Source organism: Danaus plexippus, chromosome 26 (assembly GCF_018135715.1).
Source record: "Danaus plexippus chromosome 26, MEX_DaPlex, whole genome shotgun sequence".
Taxonomy (NCBI): Eukaryota; Metazoa; Arthropoda; class Insecta; order Lepidoptera; family Nymphalidae; genus Danaus; species Danaus plexippus.
Window position 1 is genome coordinate 5,221,930 of NC_083554.1, and position 17,959 is coordinate 5,239,888.

Consider the following 17,959-nt stretch of genomic DNA (forward strand, 5'->3'; position numbering starts at 1 on the left):
GAGGAAAAGGGAGGGGTGGGAATAAGGAAATGGCAGGAAAGGGTAACCGGCTCTCTCACTCATCGGACGAAACGCAGCCACTAAAGGCCACTCCACGCAGATCTTCTGTGAGAGGATGGTACTTCCCCAATCGAACCGGCCCACGTTCGAGCTGTAGTAACTTGACCACAGCTAGGCTCTACCACCTCAAAAAGATTAAGACGCTCTATCTCTTATATTAAGATGCTCCTAATGATTTAATGCTTTGAACAATATTTATTTATCTAACACAGTTAATTTAACGGAATATTTATATTATAAATTTTGAAACAAAAAAGGAAGTTAGCTGATCTCATTCGCAGAAAGTTGCTTTGTGTTGTGTTTTTGTGTCACACACAATCTGTCCAGAAGTCATCTAGGAGATGTGCGTAACTACATCATAGAGACGATGTTCCCTTAGGTCATAGTTTAAGAGTAGATAACAGGTAGAGAACAAGAATAAGAGGCTACTATGCGCTCTTTAACTAACGTAAGGGTCATGACGACCATCTAATCAAAAAGGCACATGAAAAACCTTACTGAAAGTTTGACACTTTTAAATCTGTAGCATAGCAAAAAAAGGAGCTCTAGATGCGTTTCAGAGTTTTACTGGACTGAAAAATTACTCCACACTGTGACACCACAGAGGCGTGTTAGAGGATATGAAGAACACATCCAGCTATATTATTGATAGTCAGATTGGTAGAACGCTTCGAAGTTAAATAACAGAGTCTCACGAATGTCTGCTGCGGTTCGAGGGTTGGTGTGGTGGTGGGTTGGTGATGAGTTGTCTGTATCGCGGTCGAAAACTGCCAGCTGATAGTTCAGCTTATTTTAGGCCGTAACATCTATGGCCCACGTAAATGCAACAAATCACCGGGTCTCCCTCGACTTAGTTCTAATTGATTTTTTTATTTAACACTATAGAATAGTGACCATCAGTTTACAATTTTTTTTACAAGTTACAAGCTGGGAGATAACAGATCATTTATTCAAACTTTCGGCAATTAACTCCGATGTGTATGTTTCTGATAGTTCCGTGGCAAAGCCGTTCCATGTCTATAATATTTACTTTTGTTTATTCTGTTGTCCGCCAAAATGTCGCGTTAAATTTGTTTTTGACAATTACCTCTCTAGCTTAAGTGGTAAAGCAACTTGGACGCAATTTACCAGAGATTACAGGTTCGAATCTTCGTCCTGTCAATAAAATTTCCATTCTATATTTTCGATTTGAACTTTATTATAAGTTATTATCTTTAGAACTTGAAATAAATCTTTGCTAAGAGATAAATTTAGTTATTTTTATCTATAGTTAATAAATTCGGCCAAAATAAATTAAAATACAATAAATTCTAAATCTATTAAAAATTCATCCACTTCAATTTGTATCGATCTCCAAAAATATACACTAATCTAAAGGCCCCGGCGAAATTCGAACTCGCGATCTCCTGTTTACTAGACAGGCGCTTTAACCAACTAAGCCACGGCGCCGATGTTATTATACCCACAATTTTATATGAAGACGTATTTACTTAATACTTCTATCGTTCTTATAAAATTTTATAAAAAAACATATAATTTTTTTTATCAATTTACGCCTATGTACTTACTAACCTGTTTCATGCTATCAGTTTTCCATAGCAATCTATTTATTGTATATAATAAGCCTAAGGGGACTTATTAATTTCATCAGTTACTTGTTTCCCACAACTTTAAAATAAACTTATGATCAATAGTTTATGTCAAACATTAAATCCATGAGACTATATTTAATGTTATCTATTTAAAAAACTGTCACAAAAAATATCTTTCTAATGGATTGTTAACTATTGACAAATAATAATATAAGTATAAAATAAGTATACTCGTATTTGGACACCACAATAATAATAGGGGGATTTAGCAAACAGGACTATGTTAAAGAAGAATTAATTTTAGCTATAATATTTAGCAGGTAGCCCAAAAGGATAGCAACACTGGCAATATAAAAAGTAAGTACACTGTGATGAGGAAAAGATATGACTTGAAACGTTTTAACCATTAAAGAACAACGTCATAATATATCCTTCCTTTGAATATCCTTTGAGGAATAGTGACTTGATTGAAGTAACTGATAACCATATGACAAGAAAATCAGCACAACAATAAATTTGCTTATGACCAGCAAACACTGAAGGACGAGCATTGGAGCGTTGAAACTTGTTTGTAGAGATTAGGTGAACACAGAGAGTGCCAAGCAAAACTAGATTCTGGTCGATCTTAGTCTCAGGAGGTGACATTGTGGAAGCTGCAATACACACTAACAAACCAGACATCATGTGGGGTAGCCAACTATATCTGACGGTGGATATGGCCGTAGGATGTGTTCTAAGAGCATACATCACTCTGGCTGGGGGAGTAAAGTTAAAGACTAGGTGCCGTAACTCATTTCACAGGATAAAGATCATGATTGGGGAAGCACATGTAACGCTCTTTAAGAAATGCCAAAATTATGACTCTGGGGCAATGAAAAGAGCGCTCGAGAGGATTTTGCACAGATCCCTGAGTATTCATGGATTAATAGGTTAGGCCAATGTGGGATATTTCCTTTTATACACGGCATTTTGTCAAATAGATATGCGTCATGTAATTCTTGCGTAGACAAAAAAAGAATCTACTATTAGTTAGAATCTTTAAAATTTGAAAATAAACTTGGGAAAGATGTTTGTGATTATTGATTTGTATAAGAATATATATTCATGTAAGACCTACTGTGGAAGAATTCCGTTTGAACAAAATATTATAATAATATATACAAGAAGATTTTGGTTTACTAAAAATTACCTTTCCATATTTCATTTAATTTGATCTCAAAAATATATTATACCAAGGCCCCGGCGAGATTCGAACTCGCGATCTCCTGTTTACTAGACAGGCGCTTTAACCAACTAAGCCACGGCGCCGATGTTATTGTACCCACATGAACCGACATTTCAGCAGCAAAACTTTACTTTGTTAATAGAATAACTAACATTTTCAAAGCACCGTTAATATGATTTATGCATTGGTATATGTATTGTATGTACATATGTTTTAATTTGACATATAAACTGGGAAACACGTTGCTTTAAATCGTTCACTAAAGTATAATACAAAACTAAATTAGATTAACGATAAAGCGGAGGGAACTTCTAAGTTTAGCTTAGCGCTGTTTGAAACATATTTAGTAGGTTGTACATCAAGCAATAAAAAATAAGAAAATAATAAATGAAGATACTTAGGCAAAATTAAATACCCTTTGTATTTACGGTGAGAAAAACATAAAAATTTTATACTTCTAATCCGCTCCTTATTTATTTCATTTCACTACAAATACAAAAATCAGCGCGGCCTTTTTCTTGACATAAAAATTCCGCGTGACAAATTTATTTTAAGCTTAAGCACTTTAAAATGTTGCCACCATAAAATAAATTTGCATTATAGTGGAATAATGAGCACAATATTGGGAGACACGGCAACATCATTATCTATAATTATTTTCTACGAAGTACAGTTTATAATTTTTTTGCTCATACACATAGTTTAATAAAGACATAGTCCTGTTATTAATTGAGGAGCTCGAGTGGTGTATCTCACATTCCTAAAAATATATTATTCTAATTATAGGCGACATTTTATATTTAAAATTGTTATGTTGTAATAACTTTATGTACCTCGCCATACAAGTCATAATACATCAATACATGTTAATAAATTAAGTCTTATCTTAACTCGTTTTAACTTAAAAAAGCTTATTTCCCTCAAGTGCTATTATTAACAAATATTTTTTTGCTGTCGGTATATATAATGATGTGTTTCCATTCCTCTGAGATCATCTTGGACTGGCTACTCTTTGTAATATTTGAAAACATCTCTAAATGTATGAGCATTTAAATCTTTTTTCTTTTCACTAATTGATATCCAACATGTTTTGAAGGGAAAATCACGTTTATTAACGAATGTATATTCTTTGTCGGGATTTAATAAGTTGTAATGCGTGTTTAATATGACGTGGGTCAGAGTATAGGAGCCTCAGATAAATTGCATTTTATATGGCGACAAAAAAATTGTTATTACGAATAGCTTTTATTGTGTTGTTACTAATTTTTTTGTTGTATTTAAATGTTTATTAATTAAACAAACCGAATATATTGAAGAGTTTACTTTTACACTCACAATAAACCCGATATTACTCTAACTAAATCATTATTAGAATCACTCAATACTATACCTGAACTAATTACTAGTTGTCAGGGTTGCAAACTTCTTTAATATCTATAAATACAATGAATGGCAAAACTAAATCGAAAGTTTAATTACAAAAGCTGTCAACAGTGTCCGGGACATAGGTTTTGATCTTATAATTTACATTATACTCAGTTGTAACCCTTGTTTAATATTGATATTGTCTCAATAAAACCTTAAAATAGAACAAATACATAGACAACAATTATTATTTTTTTAATAACAGAAAGGTTACTTTTCTATGAAGCTGAAAAAAGGTGAAATAAACACAATAAACTGTATAAAAATACTTAAATCAGTATATATATTATATATCACCACTATGTTCTAAGCATCTTTTTTCATACAAGTGGTTCCACCATTTCCTGAACTTGCTATAGACGACTCGTGCAGTGAGTCGATCTTGATGATTCAACGCTTCGCACAACACGCAGCCGTCCAAGATGGGTGATTTGGCTAGCGTGTAGTAATTTTTCCATCGAAAGAAATCATAGTACATTTCTTGGTTTGAAATAATTTTATGCATTGTATGAGCTAGTGACTTTAACGTTTTGTTCCGCGCATTCAGATATGATCGGGGTGGAAGATATCTGAAAACAGAAACAGTTGTAAGTAATATAAGCAAATATAATGGATTTGTAAAAAAAATAGAACATAAAACATTGTTCATTAAACAGTTTTTTTATATGTATAAAATTTGTAATGATTAAATTTTTCAATTGTTTTAGTGTGTGCAATATTGTGTCCTTACTTGTCGTACTGGGCACCGCCATAGACAATCGGTATAGCGTTATTGTTATACGCGTATAAAACTATGTCTGTTATATAATCTAAAGAGATAGAATCCTCGAACGCTAGATAGAAATAGTATGTTTTCTTCAATCTCCACAAACATGGTTTCATGTTCTTCCTCTTGCACTTTTTATCGCTGCATGGCCCGAAAATGTCAATAGTTAGATTATATTTAGATAAATAACCTTTTAATTTATCTATGACGTCCTCTCTTTTGCTTCTACTCTTACATTTGTCCAAGAATATAACAGCGGCCTTAGATTTCGTTATGAATTGAGATTTTAATGTCTTGTCTATTGGTTTCATATAAGTTTCCCAAAGGAAACGGTTGCCAAGTTCTATATATTGATAATTGAAGACCGTTATGAAGTGGTACGATATTGTTGAATCGTAGCTGCAATATCAGTTTATTTTATTTTGCGAGAAATAGTAAGAACATTGACTTATAAAAATATATTTCACGAAGTATGGAATTGAATCAATGACTGATAATATTGGTGCACATTGCAAATACTGGCAACCCAAAACATTTTTAGGCGGTAAAATCTATAACTTTAAATGCAGGAGTAAAAAAGAAGTAACGAAGAAAATAAATATATGATGCTCACCGATATGTCCAAGTCCAATTGAAAAAGTTGTCATAAATTTTATTGCATACTGGAAAATTATCTGATGATTCTTTAGCCACAAAAACATACTTCTGCATTGTGCTTCTAAGCTGAGGCAATGCAATAATATCCCTAGATACGTCTTGACCATCAAATAAGATGGCGTCGAAATATCTCACGTCATTGAAGAGACTATCATTTTTGGTAATGTAACAGTTTATATGTTTGCAGTTTTTACTAATAAAATATTTCTGACCTTCTTCTTCGATTCCATAGATGTTAGTCCAAACTAAAATATACTTCATATCGGGAACAAAACGATCGATTTTAGTAATTTTTACTTCCTTAAAGGATTTCCTTATTGCAAGCAAACAAACAATAGCAAATAGGATTATATGACTTTTAAGTAATTTCAGTATTCGTACCATTATTTTGGGTTAAAATATGGTGACTGAAACTTATTTTCGCTTCTTTTTAAGTTGACTGCCTCTTTTTGTGTCTTTGACTAGACTGTTGTACATCATGACGACAATTGAGCGATTCTTCTTAAAGAATGCGTTGTTTGTTTTTAGAAGATTCCTTAATATTGTCTCTTTTCGAAAACGTCTCTCTTTTCTTGGTAAAATCATTAGCCTGTCTAAAACTTCCTGCGTATCTCAGTGAAAATGAATTATAAGAAAAGTTACATCGACAAAATATTTGCTATTTTTAATTAAGATACTGTTATCATGATAGTGGGATCATGATAGTGGGACTTTCTGACTATGTAAACTGACTGACATTACTAAAAGACAAACACGAAAACGTGATGCTAGTTCATTAAATGTCTATTACTTAGAGACCTTAAAAAATAAACAAATAATTAGGTAAATATAAGTATCCTAATTACAACTTAGTTGCACGTTTATGCCTCATGTTTTATTTTAAGTTGCACAATAAAATTAATTTCATCATCATCGGCCTATCAGAGCCCACTGCTGAGCAAAGGACTCTTCTCACATAGAGAAGGTTAGAGCATTAATCACCACGCTTGCTCAAGACGGGTTGGCGATTTCAATCTTATAATTTGATATTATAAGAGCAGGTTTCCTCACGATGTTTTCTTTCACCATCCGTCAGTGGTGTCTAAATACTCTTAGAAAGTACATATGACTCGGAAAAGATCACATTGGCACTTGCCCGGTTTCGAACCCGCGCCCTCACGTATGAAAGGCGGGCCTTTAACCTCCAGGCCACCCCGACTATATTAATGTATTAACTTACATAAAAAAAAACATTCATTCTAGATACAAAAGATTCGCCAAAAATTGTTATTCTACTAATAAGGATCATAAAAAAATACAACAACTTCCAGGCCCCGGCGAGATTCGAACTCGCGATCTCCTGTTTACTAGACAGGCGCTTTAACCAACTAAGCCACGGCGCCGATGATGACATTGTCACAAAATAATACGATAAATAAAATACCTTCCTAAAGGGTAGATTTTTTTTTAAAGGTGTAAGGTAATAATTTGTGTTCTAAAGAAATGCAAAGATTAATTTTGTATTTTTATAATATTATCGTTCGGGAACAATAACATAAATTAATTAAATTGAACTAAAGCAATTCGTGGAAAAAAATATGTTGCAAATATTACATTACAAAAAATATTATACCTTAATTGTTACTTTATCGTATACGTTCTTTCCGATCCCTTATATATATAAGTCTGTAAATGAAAAATATTTCATTTAAAATTGAATTACCTTATACTGGTGTTTTTAAAACCAAGGTACATGATTACTTCAAATTGGAATGCCTCACAAACCTTGTAAACTTGTATATAATGGTTTTACGGGTAGGAGATTCTCAATAGTTTTTATTTCTCGTAATCTGAAAATAGCAAGATATTTCAGGTTATTTTAATAGTTTAAGAGGTTTTTTTATCTTCATTCCAAACTTCATGAATGAATAGATTGCATGATGTCATTTTTCTTTATAAAAATTGACATTTGGTAAATTGACAAGTAACTAAATACGAAAACAACAATAAAAATATACGAAATAATTATTATTTAAAACGGTCTTATTATCATAATAATTATTGATGCTTTGTTCGATTGAAAAAACAAGTATCGTCAGTTCTTTCAAAAAATATGGTTATTCCTTTGTTCGAAAAGTAAGGTTATATTATGAATCAGGGTGATTGTACTGGCAAAGTTGAACGTTTTTGACGTGTTACCTTAAGGGAGCCCGCCTTTTATGGGTTGATTGGGGTCAAGAAAGTTATTGAGTTAGTTCAATACGAGATTTCATCATGAGTGAACGTGAGAGGCCTGGGAGTTCAGGATCGCAAGAGAATGGTGAAAAAGGAATGACAATTCCTAACCAGTCTGGCCCTAGTGGACCCAGGTAAATACTTTATTTTAGTATAACCAACCTAATATTAGTATTATATTTTTGTTATATACACATTCTCTAAAACATTGTTTTTTTTCTATGTACCAGCTATTTTGCCAGTGAGCCAATAACGTTTAGAGTTCGTGGATCTACTATCACAGGGGCATCTCCCCCAAAATTTGTTACTCTTGAGGACATCATGAAAGCTGCTCATGGCATGCAGAACATGGCTTTGGCTCATGAAATCGCTGTTGACCAGGACTTCAAGTTGGAACCATTTGAACCTCCAGATAATAGGTAATAAACTACACAAAAATAATCTGCAATATTTAAAATGGATACTCATTTAAATAAATGATGAATGAGGTATGAGATCTAGGACTTTCACAAGTAGTCATTTAAATAAAACAAATATTTACTGATTACTATGAGTTATCTTACTATTTTAAAACTAGAGACTTCATATCATCTGCCCATGTTCAAGGTTGCTGCAAAGTAACCAAAACATTGGGAGTATGTAGTTTAAAATCATAAAGTAACTCTCAGTAATCCGATAATATTAGTTTTATTTAAATATTAATGCTAATTTAAATTAATACCTTTAATAATAGCACAAAATTATTTAACAACATTAACAACATTTAAGTTAACTGTTTATAATACTTTTCCAACGATTTTACCTCCTTTTCACCTTTTCATAGTTACCAGAAATTAGTGAAAGATACAATGCACAAAGCATATTTTGATATACTGAGAGAACAATTGAATTCCGATCCACCAGAATACAAGCAAGCATTGGTCCTGCTAGAAGATGTGAAGCAGGTAAGAAGTAAAGCTTTAATGTCACATGATTTCCTTATTCTTTCAAAATTAAATATTTCATACACTTAACCTCTCAAAAATATTGTAAGCTTGAATTACAAAACAGACATACAAATAACTTTGCCCATTATAATGCAATATAAATTTTTGTCTACAGGGTCTGTTCTCAATACTGCTACCGCGTCACACTCGTATAAAGGAAATGATAAATGAAGTCTTAGATCATGATTTTATTAAACAGCAAGCTGAGAACAATAGTCTCGATTTCCAGAAATATGCTAAATTTGTCATCGATTTGATGTCGAAACTGGCCGCTCCAGCTAGGGATGAAATGTTACAGAATTTAACGAGCATTAATGACACAGTATGTATATAAAAATATTGTTAAAATTTTTTCATACTATAAATTTTGGTAGTAACGTTATTGTCATTAAAACTTGTGAATTATAATTCTAATTTTGAAATTTCTATTTGAAGAGATTGTTGCCATTTCTAGGTATAAACTTGTTGCGTTTTCGTAATACCAGACTGCATATATATGCAGTCTATATATATATATATATATATAAAATTGTCTCAAAAATAATCAAATAATTAATTAAGAAAATGTTATTTATTTTAGAATTATTTTCTTTAGTACATTAAAATCGTTTTCATACAAAGACTTTACACTGGTTTAATGTTTACCTAACAAAGCATATTGATGCATTGACCTTGCTATGAATCAACATCAAGTTACTTTATAAGTCTATACTAACTTCCTCAAAACCATTTAATGAAGTAAATTTAATTCTTTACTACGAATTATTTTATTATTTTTAAAACTACATACTCGCGGATTTTCGGTTACTTCGTAGCAACCGTGTTCTCGTATGGCCAAAAAATTATGAGTATGTAGTTTTAAAAATAATATAAATCGTAGTAATCCGAAATTATTACCTTGTTTTAAATGAATACTTGCGAAAGTCTTAGATCTCATTATATATATATAATACCATTTTCAGGTAGATCTATTCAGAGCAATCTTAGAAGCTTTAGAAATATTGAAGTTAGATCTTGCCAATACTCTGATAGCTATGATCCGACCACACGTACAGAAGGAAAGTGTCCAATATGAAAGAACCAAGTTCGATGAATTGCTTAAAGTTTCAGAAGGTAATGACAATTATATACGGTCCTTATTATATTGGCGGGAACTTAGTGTTGAAATCGTATTTAAATTTTGGTTTGTTTTTATGTTACTGGCAAATATCTATTATGTTACTGGCAACCCTACATATGTAATCAATCAACCATAGCAAATGATAATTTGTAAACTATAAGGCTCAAAAGGACTCGTATCCAGAGCCGTAAAAACATTTACAAAAAAAAAAAACAATCAACCCTAAATATTTGATGTATCATTATTCATTAGGCTTATAAATGTGTGAAAATGTTAAACAATATAATGTTTAGATTAAATACACCTTCGAATTCTGTTCCTAGATGGTTTACAACACACGAGACAGTGGTTGCTCAGACATATAGACAAAAGTGACTTGAGTTTACCGATATCTGATGTGAATATTATAAGAAATGTCACCGCACAGACATTGGCAAAAGCGTACTTGGAGCTCCTGGAATGGGATGATAATAAAACTTATCCGGAGGTAAAAATATATAATTACTTATATACATATATATGTAAAATTTTGTACATATAAATAATAGATATATATACAAAAATAATATTTATTTCATATAATGCCTAATAAAATTATTGATGAGATAATATTTAAAAAAAAAAAGTGGACAGATTAATATCAGCAACTGCAGTTCTAGATCACAGAGGTTGAGGTTTCATATCCTGCTTGTATTGATGAATTTTTCATTACATATTCTCTAATTTTAATTTTAGTACAATAATATATACTTTGACACTATTTTAATGAACATGTTATTATCTCCACCAGACTTTACATATCGACAAGCCGCGATTCACTGAGCTGGGTATACAAGTGTATAGGCTTGTGTGCGTCGCTTCATTGTTATTAGTCAGTCCATCATGTGGTGAACAGACCACACACAAACAGAAATTGAAAGAAAAGATATACATTATAATGGACGCTACAAGCAATGATATGTAAGTTACATTATACATACATTTAGATTGTATAATATATATATACTAGTTTTTGCCCGCAACTCCGTCTGCATTAATTTCGGTATTAGTAATATATGGATAGCTGAACAGACGAACCCTACTCGCCATAGAGGCCATAAATATCGGAATATTTGAATTTATTAAGTTTTTCTTTTCTGATCGAACAGAATTAAATATACCATGTCCATCTCCTGCTTCTAAGCTATCTCCCTGCCAATGTTCAACCATATCCCTATAGCTGTTCTTGAGTTATAAATAGTGTAACTAACACAACTTTCTCTTATATATTACTTATTAATTAGTTTTGAACTGCAATATTTTTTTATGGCACATGCTATATATAGTATACTGTAATTGTCTGATGAAAATGTAATCCGTTTATTTTTGTAATATTTTAGTATCAAAATAATGTTATGTAATTCATTTTATTCCAGAGAATTAAAACAAATTCTACCATCTGTTGCTGAGGAGGTGGTCTTAGAGACAAATCAGTTACTGGAAACATTAGGCCAGACGCAACTCACAAATGAAACAAAAGATGTTATTCGGTCACAAATACTATCATTGAGAGACAATGAACACAGAGTCAGACAGATTGTTCGTGAGTAATCATGTTATATAACAGTCAAATCTCTCTAAAGCCTATTAAAAGACTTGGGCCTGTCCAGAACTAACATTAGTTCATTCTTCGAAAGTGCTTTGAAGACAGCTCTAGTAGGTTCGTTTCAAATTTGGTTAGGAGAGAAGAGCTTGGACGGTGGAGGTGAGCGTTATGTGCGTTAGATAGGGGCCCTTAAACCTACACCTGGGTCGCAAATCCCACGCATTGTTGAGGCTCCTCTCCCTGCAAAGAATCTATTGAATGCTAAGAGGTTTTGTCTAATATATAACAAAACAAATACATGCAAAATAAATTTCTTGTTATATTTCAAACATAATAATATTTGATAATACATTTGACAAAACATTTGTATGTTTTAAGGTCAAAGGGTGTTGGAATTCTTGAAAATGGTATTAGTCTGTGCCGGCGGTGCGAGGCAAATACCTGTTGGGCTGTCAGCTTTCACTAACGAGCTGACTTCCGTTTCCGGTACACTCCTGCGTTACGTTATGCATAATAAGGCTGTGTTCACATCACACTACATGGACATCATCACAGAAGAATTAAGCAAGAATCAATAATTTCTTTGTAATGTTGTAACAGTTTTAAATGGCAACACAAGTAATCAAATTTTAATATAATAATAGCAACATTGCCAATTAATGTCGGAATATATTTTATAAAAATACAATAGTTGTAACATCATCATATTTTTTTTAATGTATTATGTAAAGACTAATTATTACATTATTAATAACAACATTATATACGAAATAACAGGTGTTGCCAACATAGTTTAAATTTTTACCTATACTAACACACAAACTATGAAACCTAAACAAATAGCATTTTAATATTAACGTGTTATTATTTATTATATATGTAAGAATGTATTCTTTTATCTTGTGTTTAAAATTTTAATGTATTTAATAGAATAATTTTAAAAATTTTGGTCACATTTGAATAGGTATCACGCTGTGAACATTATTTACCAGCAATATATGGGAGCAAGTTTAAAAATGTACTAATAATTTTTTTTCTATCAACTATAAAATATACAGTAAATAATATTGTTGTCGTTTTATTCCTAGTCTCAAAGCTTAAACGTTTTTTTCTCTATTCTATATCATTAAATAATTATTATATCTTAGTTAAATCACCAACGTCTTTCTAGTAACGTATAAACATCTAACTGTAGTCAATCCTCAGTTTAAATAAGTTCAAAATAATATTTAACTAGCTCTAAGATGCTCAAATAATGACAAGGGTCTATAATTCAAGGAAAGTTTGATCAAAATCGTTATCACTCCTTCATTACTTAGTTACTAACATAGAGTATACTCATATAGAACAATAAATATACGGGAGAGATTTTGAAAACCTAATTTATATAATAAGACAATGAAGTTTTTGTTATCATAAATGGTTTAATGATGTCACAATGTAATCTGATCTCAATCGGAGCCTGAATGACGTGATGAGGCACTTGATGCGGAACCGCTTCTGGAACCCTGGAAATGTATTTATGTATTAGTTATTATTATATTGTAATATAACTTATGTAAAAAATATATATGTGTGACTAAATAAAAGTTGTTTGTCGCATATTATTCATCACATAACATTTCTCTTACATACACTTAAATTGACAACATAAATCGCATCAAAATCTGTTTAGCGATTGAAAAGATGGCTAATATCAAACTTTAAAATGAAATATCTGAATCGGTACTACACTTACTTGTCTTGAACCGCTGGCAGACCTGCTTCTGGAACGTGATCCGCTGGACCTGGCGCGGGAGCTGGCCCGGGAAGACTTGCGAGACGACTTCGACGCGGACGAGGCACGGGACGACTTGCGGGACGACCGCGACACGACCGACGACGCACGAGACGACGCCCGCGACGACTGCTTGGACCCCTGAAAATATATACAGAAACGGTGGTTGATATAACTATTTAATTACAACAGCTTTTGTAATTGTGACGTCATAATACCTTATCACTGCCCTTAGAGCTTCTTCTAGACCTGGACCTGGACCGTCTGCTGGACGCCTTGCTCTTGGAACTGGCGCGAGATGAAGCTCTGGAACCAGAACGGGAACGAGCCGACCCAGACCTGGAATATATACGATAACATTAATAATAAATGATTATGAGAGAAAGAAGGATGCTCTTGACATTTATATACAAATCTAGCTGTCTCTTTCTAACTTAACTAACTTATATCTCCTTCTCAAGTTTCTTTCGCCTCGTCCGATCACAGTTTTTGTAACTCTCGTCACGCATTCACCAAATAGAAAACAAGTTTATATATATCCAAGGTATAATTATTTTAAAAAAGGCATTGAGTTGAAAATGTTGGGAAATAATTTGATTGAGTTACCGGAACAGGGTATCTTAACTTAATGATTGAAAAGAAAAAACGATCTTATTACAATATTGGATAAGATATTTATGACAAAAATAAATTCTATACATATTAGATTACGGAATACATAAAAAAAATATATATTCAGTTATTCATTCAATCATGATAATTTTCAAGGCCAATTAACTTTTATCCATATATATATATATATAGATATATATATATATATATATATATGTCGGAGTAGAATCACTATCGTTTTTTAATAGTGACGTCAGCATAATTGACGTCACCAAAGTCTATATTCTTGAATGTCGTCAGGATCATAGACTTGAAGGTAGCCTTGTAGACGGTTAAACGAACCGCTTACTTCGAAGAGGTCCGAACCTTGCAACGGTTCGAGCGAGACTATCTGTAATCTGTACTGTATATATTTTGATTTTGAATATGTTTAGTACCTGGCTGATCCAGATTGAGCTGATGCGGACCTGGACCTTGACTTCCTAGAGCCGGACTGGCTGCGGGACCGAGACCTGGACTTGGAACGTGCTGGAGAGCCCGACGGCGACCTTGACCTGGATTTGGACCTGGAGCGAGATCTAGACCTGGAAGCCTTCGACTTCTCTGACCCTTGAGGAGATTTCGAACCCGATTTTGACCTGGAACGCGATCTGTAAATAAATTTTCATGTTTATTATTTAACACTTCACATTTCATATATATATATATATATATATATATATATATATATATATATATACATAAATTGAGCCTAGTCAGTTTAATAAGTTCATGAGGTTCATTGACAAAGCCACAACCATGTTTAAAGGAATGTGCGGAACGTAATTAGAGACGCTTATCAGACAATTTCTAAACTTAGAAATTTTTGTGAATATCAAAATACCTTCTTTCTTCAGCCTGTTCCTGTTTATCTTCCTCCTCCTCCTCCTCATCCTCTTCTTCTTCATCTTCGTCCTGTAACCGGAAACAGTCTAATCAACTGAACTTGAAAGAATTGTATGTTAATAATATGACATAATGTATATCTATATCTCTATAGGAGAAAGCATCGGCATTGTTCAGATAAAAAATTTGTATGAAAAATAATAGGATTACAGCTCAAGAATCATATTATAACAAAATGTCAGAGCTGGAGACCTAGAATCAAAGCAATTATTTACATTTTTATGTGGTAAATAAAAAAGAATTTTATATCAACAACCATACAGTATAATTACTTGTGTAAGTAATTTATATATATATAGTGTATGTAGTGGAATTAAACCAGTACAGAATTACTGGTGTGTATGTACATGTATTTATATAGACTTTTATTCCATTTAAATCATATATATATATAAATAAATGAATGACTTCACCTGTACAGGTTCCAGCTGTTTCTCTCTAAGTCTAAGTATTCTGTGTTCAGCTGCGTTCAACGGTCTGTGTGTTACAACCAGTCTTGTTAGAGCTTGGGCAGCAGCACCAGCCCTCGCCCGACGCTTGGACAGACGGACGCGTGTTTCAAGCTCATTGTAATATATACAATGATTACGGACCACCTGTAATGTAATTATTAAGTATATAGCCGTACAAACTAATTGGAAAACATATCATGCTAAGTAAAGTTTTGATATATTTGGCTTTAAAATAAGATAGATTGTATATTGAAGGTATAAATTATAAAGTATATAGAAACTTTGGTAAAAATCACATACATAAGAATGATTGAACAAATATATATAGGAAAAATGTGGCCGTACCAAGAAATAGTTTTCTTCGTAACCTTTGGAAGCTTTACTCTTAACATTCCAATTATATTCTCTGGCCATTTTATATTCATAGGTGTCCCCATCCATGTAGGGAATTCCCTCGGTGATGTCCCGGCGTCTCTTCTGTATAGTGTCCTCCGTCGGCAGACAGTATGCAACGAATTGTTCACCACTCTCATCCATGACACCCCTACAAACAAATTTAAACATATATTAGAATACAAAACTTAATGTCATGCACATAAAAGTCAATTTAGAGCGTCAACTTGTTAGGTTACAACATAACTTGCATGGCATACAGACAATTAATGATTAATTCAGCAAAGGTCATACAAAATAATAACAGATCCCAGATGTTAATTCTAAAATATTTTATAAACAGATGCAAAATTTATTGCATTTATACTGAAAATTGAGCAAAGTAACTTGGGCTTTAGTTTGTACAAAATTTTATCACTTCAAACATCCTGTCATTTGTGAGGTTGGTTTATTTGGCTGTTTATATAATTAGTACCCATATTTTTAATCTATGCCAATATGACAGTTTAATTTATGAAATATTAGTTCATAAATCTTATCAAATCATTATAACATAATTCTCAGCCTTATCATAGTTCTTAATATTTAGTCATGACTTTATTCATACACAAATCCCTCTTCATATGGCTCAGCTCAATGGCTAATCCTTAAGGAAATTCCAATAACTCTCAGAATAGCTTGTAGCATATCTAATGGAACACAATATTACAGAGATTGCAGGTTCATATATAGCTTGGGACGATGACATTTTACACAAAATATACTTAACCTTAGTTCACAATATTTACCTAATCATAGCCTGCGACATAGCTTCAATCTGTCCAGCAATATTTTTGTCCGCTGGTGCTGGATCCGAGTCAAATATAACCTGAGCGCATGGGTACTTCCACATTTCAAAGTCGGGGAACACAGGCATTATCTCAACCGGAGTGACTCCGGGTTTGCTATAATGCTTCTCAATTGTCTTCTTGTTATCCTCAAATGTCTTTTCAATAGCTTTAATTTGACTATCTCTATCCATGTATAATGTTTCTTCGCTGAATATTTTCTTGACATTGTAACCAACTTTCGCTTCAACCTATAATGATAATATTTATAATTGACTTATATTCATATGTAATATCCCTGATTCTTAGGAAAAATACCTTTTCCATAGACTGGGGTTGAAATCTGGTTTGTTCTGTTGAAATGTACTCCGAACGGCGCAGCCAGGATACGCTTTTGGCATGATGTCGGGAACGCTTCGAATCCTGAGGCGTAAGAACGTCATCTTCTAAAAGCTTTTCATCGGCTGGATCTAATTGTGCATTACCATCTCCTTGGTAGATATCTCGATTTATCAAATCAATATGGACACCAAGATCGTGTTCTGTTAGTACTTCATAACGATAATTTTTTTCCAAAGAGGTCGGATTATATTGAATAAAACGAGTAGAAGAAAATGGATATGTAAGGAATTTTAAATCGAATGGTATATCCGGTAAGGTATTGCAATATTTAACCCGAGTAACAAGCTCCGATCTGAAATGGTTTATAGGTATATTATTTATGCTTATATTATCATTTATTAGAATAAAAAACTCGTTCCTAACCTTCTCTCTCCAGTTCTTTGAGGACGCTTTTCTCGTTCTGGCTCGTTAGTTTGTACGGTTGGAGGCATATTGATTTTTTGTCAATAATTAAGTGCGATACGTAATTCAAAAGCACATAACTAATATATTTCTAGTAATTTTAGTAAAATAATGAAACATTTTTCGTCACTTAACAACATTAAAAAATATTTTTCTAATATCAATACCAATACTACATTTCAGTGTATTGTCATTTGTCAAGTTTATACTTAACAGATTAAATTAAATCAGATAGTAGGTACATAAGATAAGGTAGGATACTGGTACGGAGCTTTAACTTCATCATAACCATTTCTCCAACCAGTACTTATGTGATATAAAAATAATGTTTCAAAACTAGTTACGAGCAATTAAAACTTTTGAACGCCTATATTCGTAAACATTTTAAAATTAATATTTAGTACCGGTTATTTGCAAATTGACTTTGACTTTTTATTTTATTTATCTACAATAGAAGTTATTTTAGATTTTATGAATACTTAATCTTTGACATATAATTATTTAAGCAATTACATAATT

The 17,959-nt window shown here is 32.4% G+C and overlaps 3 protein-coding genes and 3 non-coding genes across 6 annotated transcripts; 1 reads left to right on the plus strand and 5 right to left on the minus strand.

Annotated features, from left to right (window-relative positions):
• Positions 1-1,435: 1,435 nt before the first annotated feature.
• Positions 1,436-1,509, minus strand: Trnat-agu (transfer RNA threonine (anticodon AGU)). The gene has a single exon. It is a non-coding gene; the product is annotated as a tRNA-Thr (tRNA).
• A 1,377-nt stretch (positions 1,510-2,886) lies between these two features.
• On the minus strand, positions 2,887-2,960 carry Trnat-agu (transfer RNA threonine (anticodon AGU)). The gene has a single exon. It is a non-coding gene; the product is annotated as a tRNA-Thr (tRNA).
• Positions 2,961-5,028: 2,068 nt separating this feature from the next.
• On the minus strand, positions 5,029-6,329 carry LOC116774427 (alpha-(1,3)-fucosyltransferase C-like). The gene is made up of 2 exons (XM_032667158.2): positions 5,682-6,329; positions 5,029-5,467 (listed from the first exon to the last, which is right to left on the minus strand). The coding sequence occupies exons 1-2, from the start codon at positions 6,107-6,109 to the stop codon at positions 5,029-5,031; spliced, it is 867 nt and encodes a 288-aa protein (XP_032523049.2). The 5' UTR covers positions 6,110-6,329.
• A 704-nt stretch (positions 6,330-7,033) lies between these two features.
• On the minus strand, positions 7,034-7,107 carry Trnat-agu (transfer RNA threonine (anticodon AGU)). Its single transcript has one exon. It is a non-coding gene; the product is annotated as a tRNA-Thr (tRNA).
• Positions 7,108-7,668: 561 nt separating this feature from the next.
• LOC116774393 (T-complex protein 11-like protein 1) lies at positions 7,669-12,697 on the plus strand. The gene is made up of 9 exons (XM_032667114.2): positions 7,669-8,073; positions 8,170-8,358; positions 8,763-8,883; positions 9,041-9,247; positions 9,888-10,038; positions 10,369-10,532; positions 10,836-11,005; positions 11,461-11,627; positions 12,009-12,697. Exons 1-9 carry the CDS (start codon positions 7,979-7,981, stop codon positions 12,206-12,208), a joined length of 1,464 nt encoding a protein of 487 aa, XP_032523005.2. The 5' UTR covers positions 7,669-7,978; the 3' UTR covers positions 12,209-12,697.
• Positions 12,698-13,034: 337 nt separating this feature from the next.
• On the minus strand, positions 13,035-17,624 carry LOC116774369 (RNA polymerase II-associated factor 1 homolog). The gene is made up of 10 exons (XM_032667086.2): positions 17,402-17,624; positions 16,955-17,330; positions 16,598-16,887; positions 15,762-15,960; positions 15,378-15,560; positions 14,903-14,973; positions 14,457-14,669; positions 13,626-13,746; positions 13,369-13,548; positions 13,035-13,138 (listed from the first exon to the last, which is right to left on the minus strand). The coding sequence occupies exons 1-10, from the start codon at positions 17,467-17,469 to the stop codon at positions 13,082-13,084; spliced, it is 1,758 nt and encodes a 585-aa protein (XP_032522977.2). The 5' UTR covers positions 17,470-17,624; the 3' UTR covers positions 13,035-13,081.
• Positions 17,625-17,959: the final 335 nt, after the last annotated feature.